Raw genomic sequence first — 15,407 nt, 5'->3', positions numbered from 1 at the left:
TTCTGTCGGACTTCAGAAAATACAGCTATATATATATCTGACAGGTAAGTTTCATGAACAAATGATATTTTCATATTAAAATAAATTTTTGAACATACTTACCTGGTAGTTATATATATAGCTTAAGTCCTTGTGACGTCAAGGCAGAATTCAAAACTCGCGGCAATCGCCGATTGGGTAGTCAGGTGTACCACCTGTGCGCCCTCTATCCAGGTACCTGGAACCATCCCAACTATTCCTCAGATCTTCCATGCCCCTAGTCTCTAGAGGGGAGGAGGGTGGGAATTAAATTATATATATAACAACCAGGTAAGTACGTATGTTCAAAAATTTATTTTAATATGAAAATATCATTTTTAAACATCTAACTTACCTGGTAGTTATATATATATAGCTGATTGACACCTTTGGTGTAGGGTCAGAGACAGCCAACATCGTTGGAATTGACATAAGAGTTAATAAACAAACTTATGGGTTCGTACCTGTTTAAGGAAGCTGACTTTAATAATCTCGTGCCTCATTATGTCTGCTTTCCTTAAGAGATCCAGCGATCCACCCAGGGGGCTGAAGACCTCAAGGAGCTGTCAACCGGTGCATAACCTCTATGTGACAGGACCTCATCTAATACCTTTGTTCCGGGCGCTACCAAGGAACAAAATGACCACCTGACTGAAAATCAATGGTTGTGGAAGCCTGCGTCCAGACTCCACAAACAACCACAAAAATTCAACAGTTCCAAGGAAGGAAAAAGGTATTAGGTTATGGGATTGTAGGGGTAGCTCCTTCTCCCACTACTGGATTCGCTGTTACGAATGGTCCCAAAGTGCAACAGTCTTTGTAAAGAGTCTGCACGTTTCAAATAGTGTGAGGTAAACACTGACTTACTTCTGCAGAAAGTAGAGCCCATTATACTCTGTAAAGACCTGACCTGTCTGAAAGCTACAGATGTTGTCACTGTTCTAAATTCATGTGCTTTGACCTTCAACAGTTTGAGATCCGCCTCACTATATTCTGAATGAGCTTCCCTTATAAGGTTCTTAATGAAAGAGGAAAGCGCATTGTTTGACATTTGCAGAGAGGGCTTTCTGATAAAACACTAAAGCCCCTCTGAATTGGCACATAATTGCTTCGTTCTTTTCAGGTAATGCTTCAGGACCCTTACCTGACAAAAAACTCTCTCTAATTCCTTACCTGTGAGCTCCAACAGGTTTGGAATCTCGAACAATTTGGGCCAGGGCAGAGAAGGGCGTTCGTTCTTCGCTAGAAATTCCAGCTGTAGAGAGCAGATAGCATTGCCCTGTCTGAACCCTACAGCTTTTGCTGAAGGCATGGATTTCACTGACTCTTTTTGCTGTAGCTAGACCAACTAAGAAGAGAGTTTTATATGGTGAGGTCCTTAAATGAAGTTTTCTGTAAAGGTCTGAACCTATCACTCATGATAAACTTCAGGACTACGTCCAGATTCTATGCTGGAGGGGACTGTAGTCTTTCTTTAGTCGTGTCGAAGGGCCTGAGAAGGTCTTGGAGATCTTTATATTCAGACACGTCTAAGTTCCTGTCAAAGAAGACCTCTCTGAACATGTTTATGTATTGCTTAATGGTCGAGGTCGAAATGTTACGACTTCTCTTACAGTCTGCAGCGAAGAGTCTCTTATTGTCCTATTCCCTTACAGCGAAGATTCTTCTTCTCGGCAATGGATAGGACAGCGACACTCCATGGCTGATGTCCATGGTATGGTTGCTGGGACAATCTATTAGGATGAAGTAATGATTGATCTGGAACAACCTACTAAGTTTACAGCTTAGATCGTAACTGACTCGGGCGCTCTGAGATCTGTTTATTGACTGCGTTCGGTGGCGTAGAGTCCAAGCATCCGAGCAAGTCACGTGATTTTTTGCCTTTTAAAAAGGTTATGCCGAGAGACAATACAAATTATCTATTTGTTTGTCACTGGTGCTGGACAGTGAGGTAGTGAATCCCTTAAAAGAGGTGATGATTCTCTTAAGTCATGTGCCCAATAGGGCCAAGTTAATTGCCCTTAAGAGACCGAGGTCCTTTATGGCAAGACATTCCCCTAGTAGATGAATCTCAGCTAAGAAGCAAACAACACTATGTTTCATTGAACACGAAGGTGGAGAGTGAATGCAACCTACGTCTTTACAGCCGAATCGAGAGAAGGATTCTCAAGGTTCCATACCTCCACTTACAAAGGACTGAAAACACTAACAGCTATTTCATTGCTGTAAGGTGAGGGGTTGTAGTTGCAATGAAAACGGGGCGGTTTTCAGTAATGGAAATACAGGGAAGTACTACTTCTCATGGGCTGATCAATTGGAAATAGAGCTGGCAGTTCGGGGAGAAGGCGATTTCTTCCGTATATATATCTGTCAATTCGGGGTGAACAACGAACAATTGCACCCCTTCGAATACGAGATAATTTGCAGACAAACTCAGAAGTCTGAAGAGACATTCTGCATTATCGCAATGTGATACAGCGGGAGAGTAGTAAAGACTTCTGTTACTGTGCGGTAAACGTCAAGATGAAAAAGTCCAGAATATATAAATCTGTTGAAAATTCTCGCAATATCCAAGGGGATGCCGAAGATGTCATACATGTATGCGAGAATCCCCATTAAATAGAGACGTAAGTCTGATATTGTTGTACAGAGAACAGGTTTGGTAGTCAATCATTGTAGGGGAGAGAGGCATAATAAGACCGTGCGTCTCGGAGAACCCGCTGGTACTGGGTTGCCTTTCTGTAGTCTCGGTCTACTCAGTTCTTGCTCACTCGCTATCCTGAGTTGCCAGGTAATTCATTCCTCTAAGGAATGCGTTCAGCTAGAATAATAGAGCGTTAAAAGAAAAAGGAATCTATTATGCTCGAGCAATTATATTTAAATGAAACGGATTTCAGTAAATACAAACAACTGAGGTGGTTTTGTCGTGACCATACCATAGTATTTAAAATCGAAACTGGTAACTCCTGGGAAGATAGACAGTCCCGAGTTGCAGTTCTAATAAGACCCAAGTCGTCTCGGTCACAAACCGTAGAATTAACTACAGTATGCGACTGCCTCCTGGACAATGCAACTGCTTAACAGAATTATGTCTCAAGGGTAATATCCGTCGTATATTTGTAGGCTTCTGTACAAACGACTTCCATCCTAATTCTTTTCCCTTCGAGAAATGAAAATACGGATTGGAAATCTACACCTTTTCTTCTCTAATCAAGAGAGTAAAGGAGAAGTCTTCCCCTAAGGAAAGCTTCAATAGTAAACATTGAAAAAACCCCGAAGACAAAAGTTCAAGCTAAACTGGATGTTCGGGTTCGTTCTTGTGTATTCCAGTGTTGGTCATCTACCGAGAGATATTCTTACTTCAGTAGTAGATATTCTTGCAAATGCTAGAAATCCCAGGAATTCGAGTATTCTGCGAGGTTCCCGATTATGGTAAAAACAATTATCGAGAATTCTCGATATTAAGTCCAGTTTGACTTTTGGAGCTCTGCTGTCCAGAATCTGACGATCGGCTTCCTGAATTTTAGTTTCTTGACGCCTAGCGTCTTGGAGTCCAGAATCTTGACGCCTGGCGTCCTGGAGTCCATACGTCCTGTTGCTCAGAATATTGACGTCTGTCGTCTAGGTGTGAAAACCTTGACGCTCTACGTTCCCAAAAAGTTAAAACTCGAAAGCTCTGAACATTTCTCTGACGAGTTGATCTAATTCTGAAGTCGACTAAAGCACTTTGGTTCTGTTCATAGCTGTTCGACGAAAAGAATCCGCCACACTCGAAAAGTCCCCTTGGGTCGAAGAAAGAATTCCAAGGCCAAGAGCTTCTCTCGTCTCATACTATACACTCGAGCTGGATGCTAACTTTGCTGGGGGAAAACGAGAAAACTGTCTTAATTTGCTCTTTCTTCGTTTGCCTCCAGTTATCCATCACCTTTAGAGTTCTCTTGGAAGAGGGAGACAAAACCCCTCTTTGTAAAGTTTGTCATATTAGAACGATTTTCCCAAGCGTAAACTCTGAAGGAGGGGAACGAGGAGTAGCAGGAATAAAGCTCTCTGGAAAATCTCATTACAGACCTTTATAAGTCTTTTCAAATCTGATGAAGCATGTTGTTCCTTTGAATGCTCTTCATCTGAAACAGGCTCTAAGGTACTCACAGGAGAAAGGACGTTATCGAGTTTCCTTTCTCCTGAATGTAATCAAATATAAGTAGCGACGTCTTGCTGACGTCCGGCGTCATGATGTATATGATCCTGACAGTCAAGCTATTGACGCTATGCTCTATGATCTTCTTGACGTTTGTATATGATCCTGATACCCATGGATCTTTGGTGTCCAGCGTCATGATGTTATGATCCTGACGATCATTTATGATCCAGATGTTCAAGATCTAGAAGGTCGGATCCATGATCCCCTTGGCGGTTGTATATGATCCTGACACCCATGGATACTTGGTGTACAGTCATGATGTTTATGATCCTGACGCTCAAGTGCCCGGGATCATGCTGTTTATGATCCTGATGTTCAAAATCTACTCGGACGAAGCCATGATCCCCTTGACGTTGGGATCTTTAGTGTCGGATCGTGCTGTATATGATCCTTCATCATGTTTATGATCTTGACGCTCGGCACCATGATCCTGACGTTTAGGATCTTGACGCTTAGCGTCATGATCCTCTTGACGCTCGTCTCTTTGGTGTTCGGCGTCATTATGTTTATGATCTTGACGCTGTAACTCTTGACTCTCGGCGTCATAATTCTCTTGACGCTTGGCTCTTTGGTGTCCGGCGTCATGTTTATAATCCTGACGCTCGAACTCTTGACGCTTGGTGTCATGTCGGAGACCGACGTCATAATGTATATGACTTTGACGTTCAATCACTTGACGCCATGATCATATTGACGTTCGGTTCTTTGACGTCCGTCGTCACTATACTTATGTACTTGACGCTGGGCGTCATGTCGAGCCATCTGGCAGATCTTCATGTATGAAAATAGTTTTTTTTGTATATGCTGGATATAAACAGATACGGAGTATCTATCTGCATCAAACAATGAATCATCCGGAGATGAAGACCAAAGCGAAGAAGGAAGAGGAGAATGTACAGAAGGCATAAAAGCGTCTGACATCTGTCTGTCCTTTACCGAAACAGATGGCCGCCTGTGCGACATCTTACTGCTTTCGACAAAAGGACCAACCGTATCCGACGTCTTTCCGTCTGCCACCGAAGCCTGTGCGACATCTTACTGCTTTTGGTGGGGGAACTGACATTCTCCAACCTCTTTTTGTTTTCGTAATCGGACTAAAATCTCTTCGGACTGCTGCAATGCTACATCCTGGCAGTTCTTGACGCTTTGCGTCACTCATGATCTCCTTCTTATGAAGGATCTAGATTTCGAAGTTTAACGCCACCCCGTCTGGTACTGCATTGTCAGACGACGAAGAAAATACTTTAACTTTGCCTATCCAATGGCGAGTATGAGGGTCCTGGGGACGGCTGCTCAGGAGCTAAAATCTCTCATCTCCCTTCGTCGGTCGACTTTCCTTCTCACAGGGGTTGGTGAGCTTGGAAGAGGTCTAGGACCAGGAGTACGATAGATCCGAGCCGTACCAATCGAAAAAACAATAATTTTTACCTCGCCTTTCCTATGGCGAGGGCGAGCGTCCTGGGGATCGTCAACAGGTACGCTCGAGGGGACGGCCGCTCGGTAGCTAAAGCCTCTCGCCTCCCTTCGTCGGTCGACATTCCTTCTCACAGGGGTTGGTGAGCTTGGAAGAGGTCTAGGACTAGGAGCACGACAGGTCCGAGCGGTCGCACCCTCCACTGCACCTTGCACTGATTTTAACAATGTAACTTGTGATTCTAAAATCTCTCACATGTTACCAAGATTTCTCCTTTTCCACAGGGGATTATACCTTTACCAAAGGCTTGAATGGTCGCTATCATGTCCTATAAAGTTGGACCAACACTTATATCAGTAGGGGGAATAGAAACTATTACTATGAAAGCAGGGTCAATAGGATCACTAGCAAGGGAAAGAGAATTGTTAATTCCCTGACTATCTCTAGAAGAGCGAGACATAATACTCTTCGCTCTCCTGATGTTATTATTTTCAAGATTTTGCACATAGCAACACTATCTATCCAGTCATTTTCTCCTTGTATCATGCAAATGATCACTCTTGCTTCTCAATTTATATAATATTAACGAGAATCTATCAAGGTTTAACAAACCAAGAATTACATCCTCTCACTCACATTCTTACACTCTAAGCAGAGTCAGCCATGTTTGGAAAACGCAAAAGAGAGATCAAGAATAAGCAAGAGTCACAATAATAATGTAAACATTCTCTTATCATCATCATTCATTATGATTCATTATCATATTAAGATGATCTACACATACCCCACCCAACAAGCCAAAGCCAAAGCCAAAGTGTACTTCACCAAATCAATTGCTGAAAAACATGGGCGAAAGCGAGGTAAAACTCCACGATGTTAGCCGAAACGGCGGCAGGGAAGATCTGAGGAATAGTTGGAATGGTTCCAGGTACCTGGATAGAGGGCGCACAGGTGGTACACCTGACTACCCAATCAGCAATTGCCGCGAGTTTTGAATTCTGCCGTGACGTCACAAGGACTTAAGCTATATATATATAACTACCAGGTAAGTTAGATGTTTAAAAAAAAGGGAAATAATCAAATTGTCAAACACTACAAAGGTAGGTAGGTATCAACTTGTACACAGGCAGAAATGGTAGGATGACAGCAGGCCACGTCCAAAACATGGTGACTGGGGTATCCTACAGCCTGCTAAGAATAGCATAACAACATTAACCTACAAAACAAAAAATTACTACACCTGATTTAATTTTTGTATCTCTGGGAACATTACTAGAATCAACGTTTTCTTTTCCTGATTTGCTTTTTGGCTTGCTCTTCCTGCTTTTTTCTTGCCCACCTGCGGGTTTAGTAGGCAGTGAAGCTCCTTCCTCTGCTGGCTCCTCCTTGATACTTTCACCCTTCTGTTTTCCTTTCCCTTTAGTTGCTTTGTTGGACACAGATGGCTCAGCTTTGGATGGTGCATCTTTTGCTTTGGACCCCTTCTTTGCCACTGCATTATTCCTACTTCCAGATGCAATATCATTGGTTTCACCAGGTTCCTTTTTTGTAGTCCTTCCCTTCTTTTTTGGTTCCTCCCCTACAGTAGTGTCATCTTCCTTTCTTCCCCTTGAAGCCTTTCCCTTCTTAACAAGTGGCTCATCATCAGAATCAACTTCAACCTTAACATTTTTCACATTTTTTCTTCCTCTTTTAGCGTTACCTTTAGGAACAGTCTCGTCGTTTTGGGTGTCTTTTCCCTTTTTAGCAAGGGGTTCATCATCTGAATCAACCTCCATTTTCACATCATCGACCTTAACAGTAGCAACATTATCAGATTTATCTGTGGCTTTCTCTGAATTAGCAGCATCATTCACCGCTCGTTTCCTTAACCTTCTACCAGTTTCTGATTCATTTACAGTTTTTTGTTCTTCAACCTGATTAGCATTCGATGATGCTGCTGTTGTTGCACCTGCAAAAATTAAAATCTGTTATTAGAATATATAAAATAAGAAAATACATTTAAAAAAAGAAGGCTAAGCTAAAAGACCAGGTAAATTTATATTGTAGCTCTGAGTATTAGTACTGAAAAGAGAAAAAAATTACAAAATACAGCCTATAGGGAAAGTTGTGAGAATTCTATCCATGTGACTCTTCTGTATAAAAAAAAACTGTCTGATTAGTCAAATGACAATAATCTACTTCCCCAAAAATAGCTTACAAAAGACTCAAGGGGAATTCACCTCCAAGCACTCTAAGTTAAGTCAGGGAAAGTAATGGTTTTGAGTTCTGATAACCTGCTCATTATAGACATGATGTGAGTACCTTTCTGACAGTCCAGCTTTTAGTTTTTGCATTTTAGAACAACCTTATTTGTGCTGTTCAATCATGTTTTTATATAATTTTATTTTAACTATTAGCCTTTCACATTTTGTACTTGAAAACATCATTTCCATTATGTTAATGTGTACTTTGAATGTTTCTGACATTTTTTTTTTTTTTTGCAAATGAATGTTTCTGACATTTGTTTTTTTTGCAAATGACCTAACAAAGCAATCAATATCATGCACTACAGTAGGGGGAAGTATGCTATGTTAGATGTGATTGGTCTCATCATTCTGAAAATGATATTGTTAGTATACAATAAAGTTTTGTACATACTTACCTGGCAGATATATACTTAGCTTACCCGCTGCTGGGTGGCGGGTGTAAGAACCAATCCCACTTTCTTGTCAGATTTTCTCTTCCACCTGTCTCCTGAGGGGAGGCTGGGAGGGCCACCAATCGTATATATCTGCCAGGTAAGTATGTACAAAACTTTATTGTATACTAACAATATCATTTTTGTACATGAACTTTCCTGTCAGATATATACTTAGCTGACTGACACCCTTGGTGGAGGGAAAGAGACACTCAAGTATAAAGAAAGGGGAGACAACACATGTTATAGGATATAAAAAATGAAATTTTCATTATTAAAATGAAGTTTTATTGTATACTTACCGAACAATTATAGAGCCGTGATTTCACGAGCGGCAGGATACTAAATTCAATTTAGCGCGTCGGCGTCGCCAACACTGGTGGTGATGACGTCATCTCCTCCACTCGCGGAGAACCAGGTGACAACTGCCCAGGTGAATCCAATTCTTTCTGCCCGTCCGTCCACCTAAGGGGAGGAGGGTGGGTATAATCATAATTGTTCGGTAAGTATACAATAAAACTTCATTTTAATAATGAAAAAATTTCATTTTTATTGTAGTGTCTTACCGAACAATTATAGAGCTGATTACACATTTATGGGAAGGTGGGATTCAGTGGACCACTAGTATTTTTAAATGGTTACATTTATTGCAATACCAGTAAACACTCAAGGTGTCTGTTGTACCTTACCTTGTAAGAGAGCTACAGCAGACTGTTACTGCCTCTGGTCGGTGCTCTTCTTACTAATGTAGAGGAATTGGAATTTGAAGACCAAAGTTAGCCCTCTACAGGAGAATGGAATCCTTCCGTAGTTCAAGCGAGTCAAGGCTGACTGACGGAGGATAGTAACAACAAAGATTGCCCTTGCCCTGGGCTAAGACCAGAAATTCAATCATACAAAACATTTGTCACCAACACCAGAATTTAAAAACACATACCCACCAATTGTAAAATCTGACCTAACAGACTGGTGAGTATCCCAGGTACTCAGTACCCCAGCTTCCCTTGAACTCGACAACCTATTCAAGGTGAAAAGTTAGCATAGAGGTGACGACCCCTGTGCCGTTTCTCCCAACACCATGCCAGAAACCGCCACCGGACCTAACGTTTTACAATTCTCGAAAACCGTTTCTATCTCTTTGAGATAATGACTCGCAAAAACCGAATTCGATCTCCAGAACGTGCTCTGAAGAATCGAAGCTAAAGATAAATTCTTTCTGAATGCTAAAGAAGTTGCCACTGCTCTAACCTCGTGAGCTTTAACTCTCAGAACGGAAAGATTGTCGTTCTCGGACTGCGAGTGAGCTTCCCTGATAAGCTCTCTAATAAAGAACGATATAGCATTCTTAGAAAGAGGACGAGGGATTTTGGGACTTTTGAACCCGAGGTCCAGAGCTTAGAAGATTGTCCTCTAATACCCTTAGTGGCAAACAGATACTGCTTAATAGCCCTGACTGACATAAGAGCCTTTCCTCCTCCTCATGTCCAACCAAATCAGATAAGTTCCTTACCACAAAACTCCTCGGCCAAGGATTAGAAGGATTCTCATTTTTGGCTAGAAAGGTCAAAGATACCGAAAATACAGCATTGCCTTGAGAGAAACCGACTCTTTTTTGTCTATAGCGTGCAATTCGCTGACACGCTTAGCAGAAGCTAGTGCAATAAGAAGAGTGCCTTCTTAGTCAAGTTCCTGATGTGAAGAACCGACTTCAAAGGCTCAAACGGTGGCCCATGAGGAACTTAAGCACCACATCTAAGTTCCAAGCCACTGTATCTTGCGGGAGCTTAGTGGTTTCGAAAGACCTAATGAGGTCCGACAGATCTGAATTGGAGGAAATATCCAAACCTCGATGTCGAAAAACCGAAGAGAGCATGGCTCTATATCCTCTGATCGTCGAAGGAGCCCAGTTTTCTTAGAGTTCCTAAGAAATAGAAGAAAATCTGCTATTTCTGTTAAGAGGTCGCAGAAGTAGAGACTTTAGCACTTCTACACCACTCTCTGAAGATTCTCCACTTCCCTTGATAGAGTTTGTTAGAAGACTCTCTCCTACAACGAGCGATAGCTTCTGCAGCTCTTCTTGAAAATAAAACCTTTCGCTCTGACAAGATTCGGACAGTCTGAACCCTGTCAGAGCTAGAGCGGACAAGTTTTGGTGGAACCTCTTGAAGTGAGGTTGTTTGAGAAGCCACTTCTCTGGAGGAAGAAGTCTGGGGAAGTCTACTAACAACTGGAGAAGGTCCGGGAACCACTCTTTCCTGGGCCAAAAGGGAGCGATTAACGTTAGCGTTACATTGCTGTGCGACATGAACTTGTTCAGCACCTCTCTTATTAGACCGAACGGAGGGAATGCATAAGCTTCCAGACCCGACCACAATCCAACAGCATTGCGTCCACCGACCAAGCTAGAGGATCTGGGACTGGCGAACAAAAGAGAGAAGACGGTTGTTCCTTGATGTCGCGAACAGGTCTATTGACCGGTCGTCCCCAAAGGTGCCAAAGTTTCTGACAAATCTTGTTGTCCAAAGTCCACTCCAGAGGTAACATTGCTGTTGACGACTTAACTCGCGCCAGGACGTTCATCTTTCCCGGAACAAATCTCGGGACTAGCTGAACCTCGTTTCGTTTGACCACAGGAGGAGATCCTTGGCTACTTCGTACAGAGAGAAAGACTGAGTCCCCCCCTGTTTCCGCACGTACGAGAGAGCCGTGGAGTTGTCGGAATGCACTGCCACTACTCGACCTTCTACTAAGCTCCGAAACTTGTCTTGAGCCCCAAGAAAATTGCTAACAGTTCCTTTACATTTATGTGGAACTTCTTTCTCCTTCTCCGACCAAGCTCCTGAAGTCCGTTGATTTCCCAGTAGGGCTCCCCAACCTGTGTTCGATGCGTCGGAAAAGAACTGTAGGTTCGGGAGGATGGGTCGTAAATCTAACCCTTCTTCCAACCTTGCTCGAGAAGAGCCACCACCTTAGGTCCTCTTTTATTTGATCTGTGACAGGAAAGGTAATCGAGTCTGGTTGTGTCTTCCTGCAACCAAGAGGCTCTCAGGAAAAAACTGCAGAGGTCTCATGTGCAGTCTTCCCAACGTCACAAATTTCTCCACTGACGTCAATTTGCCCAGGAGCCTCATCCACTGATTGGCAGAACTTACCTTTTTGTCCAAGAACTCCTGAACTGTCTCCAGACAGCCTTGAACCCTCTTCGGGACAGAAAAGCCCGAAAACTTGAGCATTCAGAATCATCCCCAAATAAAGGATGCTCTGAGATGGAACCAACTGGGACTTTCTGTTTGTTGACCAGAATTCCTAACTTTCTGGCAAAGATCCAGAGTTGTTCCAAGGTCCTTCATGCACCGACTCTCTGATTCCGACCGGAGAAGCCAATCGTCCAGATAGAGGGAGATTCTTACTCCTAATATGTGCAGGCCAGCTTCCCTATCGGGGATAGAACCCTGGTGAAAAACTTGAGGAGCGGTTGCTAGTCCGAAGCAAAGCGCCCGAAACTGAAAACACCTTGCCTTCGAACATGAACCTCAGGTACTTCCGAGATTCGCGATGTAATCGGAATGTGAAAATAAGCGTCTTGCATGTCCAGAGAGACCATCCAATCCCCCTGTCTGATGGACTCCAGAACCGACCGAGTGGTCTCCATATGAAATTTTGTTTTCTGGACATGCAAGTTCAGGGCGCTCACATCCAAAACCGGCCTCCAGCCCCCTGATGACTTGGGAACTACAAAAGGCGATTTTTGTAAAAAGCCTGGAGGAAAATCCTCTTCTATCTGTTCTATCGCTTCTTTGAGAACAAAGCGCTTCCACTTCTGCGGCTAGCGCCAGAAATTTGTCTGAGCCCGGAGAGTATGCCTGGAATGGAATTGGCACAGGTGAGAGCGAGGGAGGTGAAACGAGAGGAATACGATAGCGAACTTGAGTACTTGCACTACCCAGGCTTCTGCTCTCTGTTTTCCCATTCCTCCCAAAACAGCGCCAGCCTGGCTCCCACTGGTGCATGAAGAACCGAGCTTTCATTTGGAAGGTTTGTTAACCTTGGCCGAGGCCTTAGACTGAGGTCGCAAATTCGACTTCGGCCGAAAGAAGCGCTTGGGTTTTCTCCCTCGAAAAGGCGCTTGGGTCAGAGGAGAAACCGAAGGAACAGTCTCCCACAGGAGCTTTAGGTCTCTTAGTAGACTGTGCCAGTAAATCGAAGTAGATTTCTTATCTAGCGCAGACGAAATTGACACACTACATCGTCTGGAAAGAGGTTATCTTTCAACAAAAGGAGCAAAACAGAGAGCAAGACTTTCTGTTGGGACGTAACCCTTTTAGAAGCAAAGGAGCACCAAAGTTGCCTTTTCTTAAGGGTACCAAAGGCGATGAGCGAAGCTAACTCATCACATCCATCCCTAATGGATTTGTCCGCACAGGACAGAACACCAATCCAATCCTCCGCTAACCTCCTGAGAAAAGAGAAGGACAGTCTTCGATCTTGGCCGCTAAAGCGCCAATAGTCCAATCAAGGAAGCTAAGGAGCAAAGAAAAACCAAAATTAACCAAAACAAAAGTTTAAAATTGATTCTTTACAACGTGGTCCAACCTCAGGCGCTGTAAAGAAAACTTTCGCTGCGGCGAAAGCAGATTCTAGAGGAGTCGATTAAACTGGAGAAGTCTCCCTGGGAGGAGGCAGAAACTCCAGAGAAGGAGCTTCCCCCAGTTACATAAAACCTATACCTCTTACGAAGCAACTTAGAGGGAGGGTAAGCAAAAAGAGCCTTCCCTAAGTCTCTTTTCATAGACATCATTTCTCCGTCTCTTTCAACGAATGTCTAACCGCTTTAGATAGAACAAGTTTTGGGAGGAGAGGGTCTGAAGTTTTCCTCCTCATCAAAAAAGTCGAAGTTGGGGAGCGCGGGGCCGCTTTCTCAAAATAATCTAGGATAAGATACCAGAAGAAATCTAAGGAGACGTGAATAACACGAGAGGTGATGTGAATCCTCCTCCTCTACTTCTTCTTCATTCTCCGATACCGCCGAAGAAGTAGACGGAACTACAACCGGATCTGAAGGTTTCGAACCACCCTTGGACTCATTCATCCAGTTGGTTAAACATCTCTAACTGCTTGCGCAAAGGCGCCAGAGACGAATCAAAAACAGTTAACGTAGGCTTGGAAGAGCCTAAATGTTCAGCAGGAGGCGGAAAAACTACTTGCGCCTCGCTCGGAGCCGCCGAAATTCGAGGCGAAACAGGCGCATCAGGCGTAACAGACGAAAAAGCGCCTAAAGAAACACCCTTAGAACTGCTAGCTACAGCGCTAAAACCACAATCTCTACTAGTAGATGGAGCCGAAAAAGGCACAGATTGAGGCGACGAACGAGCCGCTAATGGTCGCGGCGCAACCCTACTCTCAGGCTCCTTATACCGCTTGACTGGAGGAGGCGAAGAATCGGCGCCTGAACGCCTCTTTAAGGGACGCGAAACGGGCGAATCTCCGCCAAGAGCGCCGCTGCGACCGGAGACGAATCGCTTGAATCATTCGAAAGGCGTCTGACCGCAACACCTTTCCAACGCTTAACCGAGCCCTGTTGAGGCGCAACAGGCTCAACAAGAGAGGCGCCTGTCTGTGGGCAAATCCCGATCGACTCCCTTGGACTTCCGGTATGTCTTCTCCCCGGTGCGGGGGAGCTGGACAGTGACCTTTGTCTAGGAGACGTGTCAGGACAGACAGACGCACCCTCAACTACACTCTTACCTGAAGCCGCTTTCTCCAAAAACGTCTTAACTGAATTACCAAGTTGCAAAACCGTATTCGCTAGTACCCGAAAATTTTCTGATCTAGCCCTCGATTCCAGACTGGCAATGGTGTCGGAAGAAACTACACGGGAAGCCGGAGAAGCGGGATTAGTAGGAGGAATAGGAGGTGTAGTTAAAGGAGACATAACAATTTGAGGAGAAACAGAAGGAACAGAAGCATCGCAAGACGAAGCGGAGCTAAGTCTACTTTCCTAAGCGCTGCTTTTCTAATTCTGTCTTTAGCTAATTTCTCCGAGTATGAACTAAAAAACTTCCATTGAGAATCAGTCCAATCACTTACACTCGTTACCATGTTCGATCTGCTGAACAAACCATGTCCCCTACACTTAACACATTTAGTGTGAGAATCATATTCTAACTTGGATAATCTAGTTTTACATCCTGAGATGCAAAACCTAACTCCCGACGGACTAGAATCCGACATGGCAACGCCTAAATAAAAAGCAAAAAAAATAACAACAACGCCAAAAAAGAGTACTTCACCAATTCCGAAGATCAATTCCACAAGAAAAAAAGCGAAAGCAAAAGTCATCCAACCGCACCGACCACCGATTGTTCACCGGACGCCGGCAGGAAAAGAATTGAATTCACCTGGGCAGTTGTACCTGGTTCTCCCGCGAGTGAGGGAGATGACGTCATCACCACCAGTGTTGGCGACGCCGACGCGCTAAATTTGAAATTTAGTATCCTGCCGCTCGTGGAAATCACGGCTCTATAATTGTTCGGTAAGACACTACAAAAAAACAAATAAAAACCTTGGTTCTTACCTGTTTTAGGCAGAAGACTTCATAGTTACTGTCTATTAGTCTGCGTTGCCCTGAAAGAGTTTTTTTTTACAGCGAGGGCGTGACCTACATCTGAAAAACTCTTTGGGTCTACCAATGGGAACTGACTCCGCGCTTACTTGGTAGAATCCAGTTAGGGTCTTGTCAATGGGGATCCACCCACTTAAATGACAGAACCTGTCCACTACCAATGCAAGGAGCTCAAGCACAAAACAGATCACCTAACCAAAATACTAATTGTTAGTGCTACGAATGAACGAGGTGCCTACCTGCATCCTCTTTCATACAACCATAAAACACAATACAATTACAAAAAGGGGAAAATTTAAAAAGGATATGCTTCAGCTCCCTGCCCCAGCACTGAATCCGCCGATACGTACGGGCCTAACCCAAAGCACCTCTCATACGTAATCCTTACGTCTCTCAGGTAGTGGTTGGCGAAGACCGAATCGCACCTCCAAAAAGTTGCTTTCATGAGGTTCTGTAATGACATATTCTTCTT

The 15,407-nt window shown here is 43.7% G+C and overlaps 1 protein-coding gene across 1 annotated transcript; it reads right to left on the bottom strand.

The window, feature by feature from the left end:
- Positions 1-6,844: 6,844 nt before the first annotated feature.
- On the bottom strand, positions 6,845-8,068 carry LOC135195975 (cylicin-2-like). The gene is made up of 2 exons (XM_064222477.1): positions 8,050-8,068; positions 6,845-7,584 (listed from the first exon to the last, which is right to left on the bottom strand). Exons 1-2 carry the CDS (start codon positions 8,066-8,068, stop codon positions 6,845-6,847), a joined length of 759 nt encoding a protein of 252 aa, XP_064078547.1.
- Between the last annotated feature and the right edge of the window lie 7,339 nt (positions 8,069-15,407).

The sequence above is a fragment of the Macrobrachium nipponense genome, chromosome 17 (genome assembly GCF_015104395.2).
Source record: "Macrobrachium nipponense isolate FS-2020 chromosome 17, ASM1510439v2, whole genome shotgun sequence".
NCBI classification, from domain to species: Eukaryota; Metazoa; Arthropoda; class Malacostraca; order Decapoda; family Palaemonidae; genus Macrobrachium; species Macrobrachium nipponense.
Note: the sequence above shows the minus strand (reverse complement) of the source record. Positions and strands in the feature narration are given on the sequence as shown.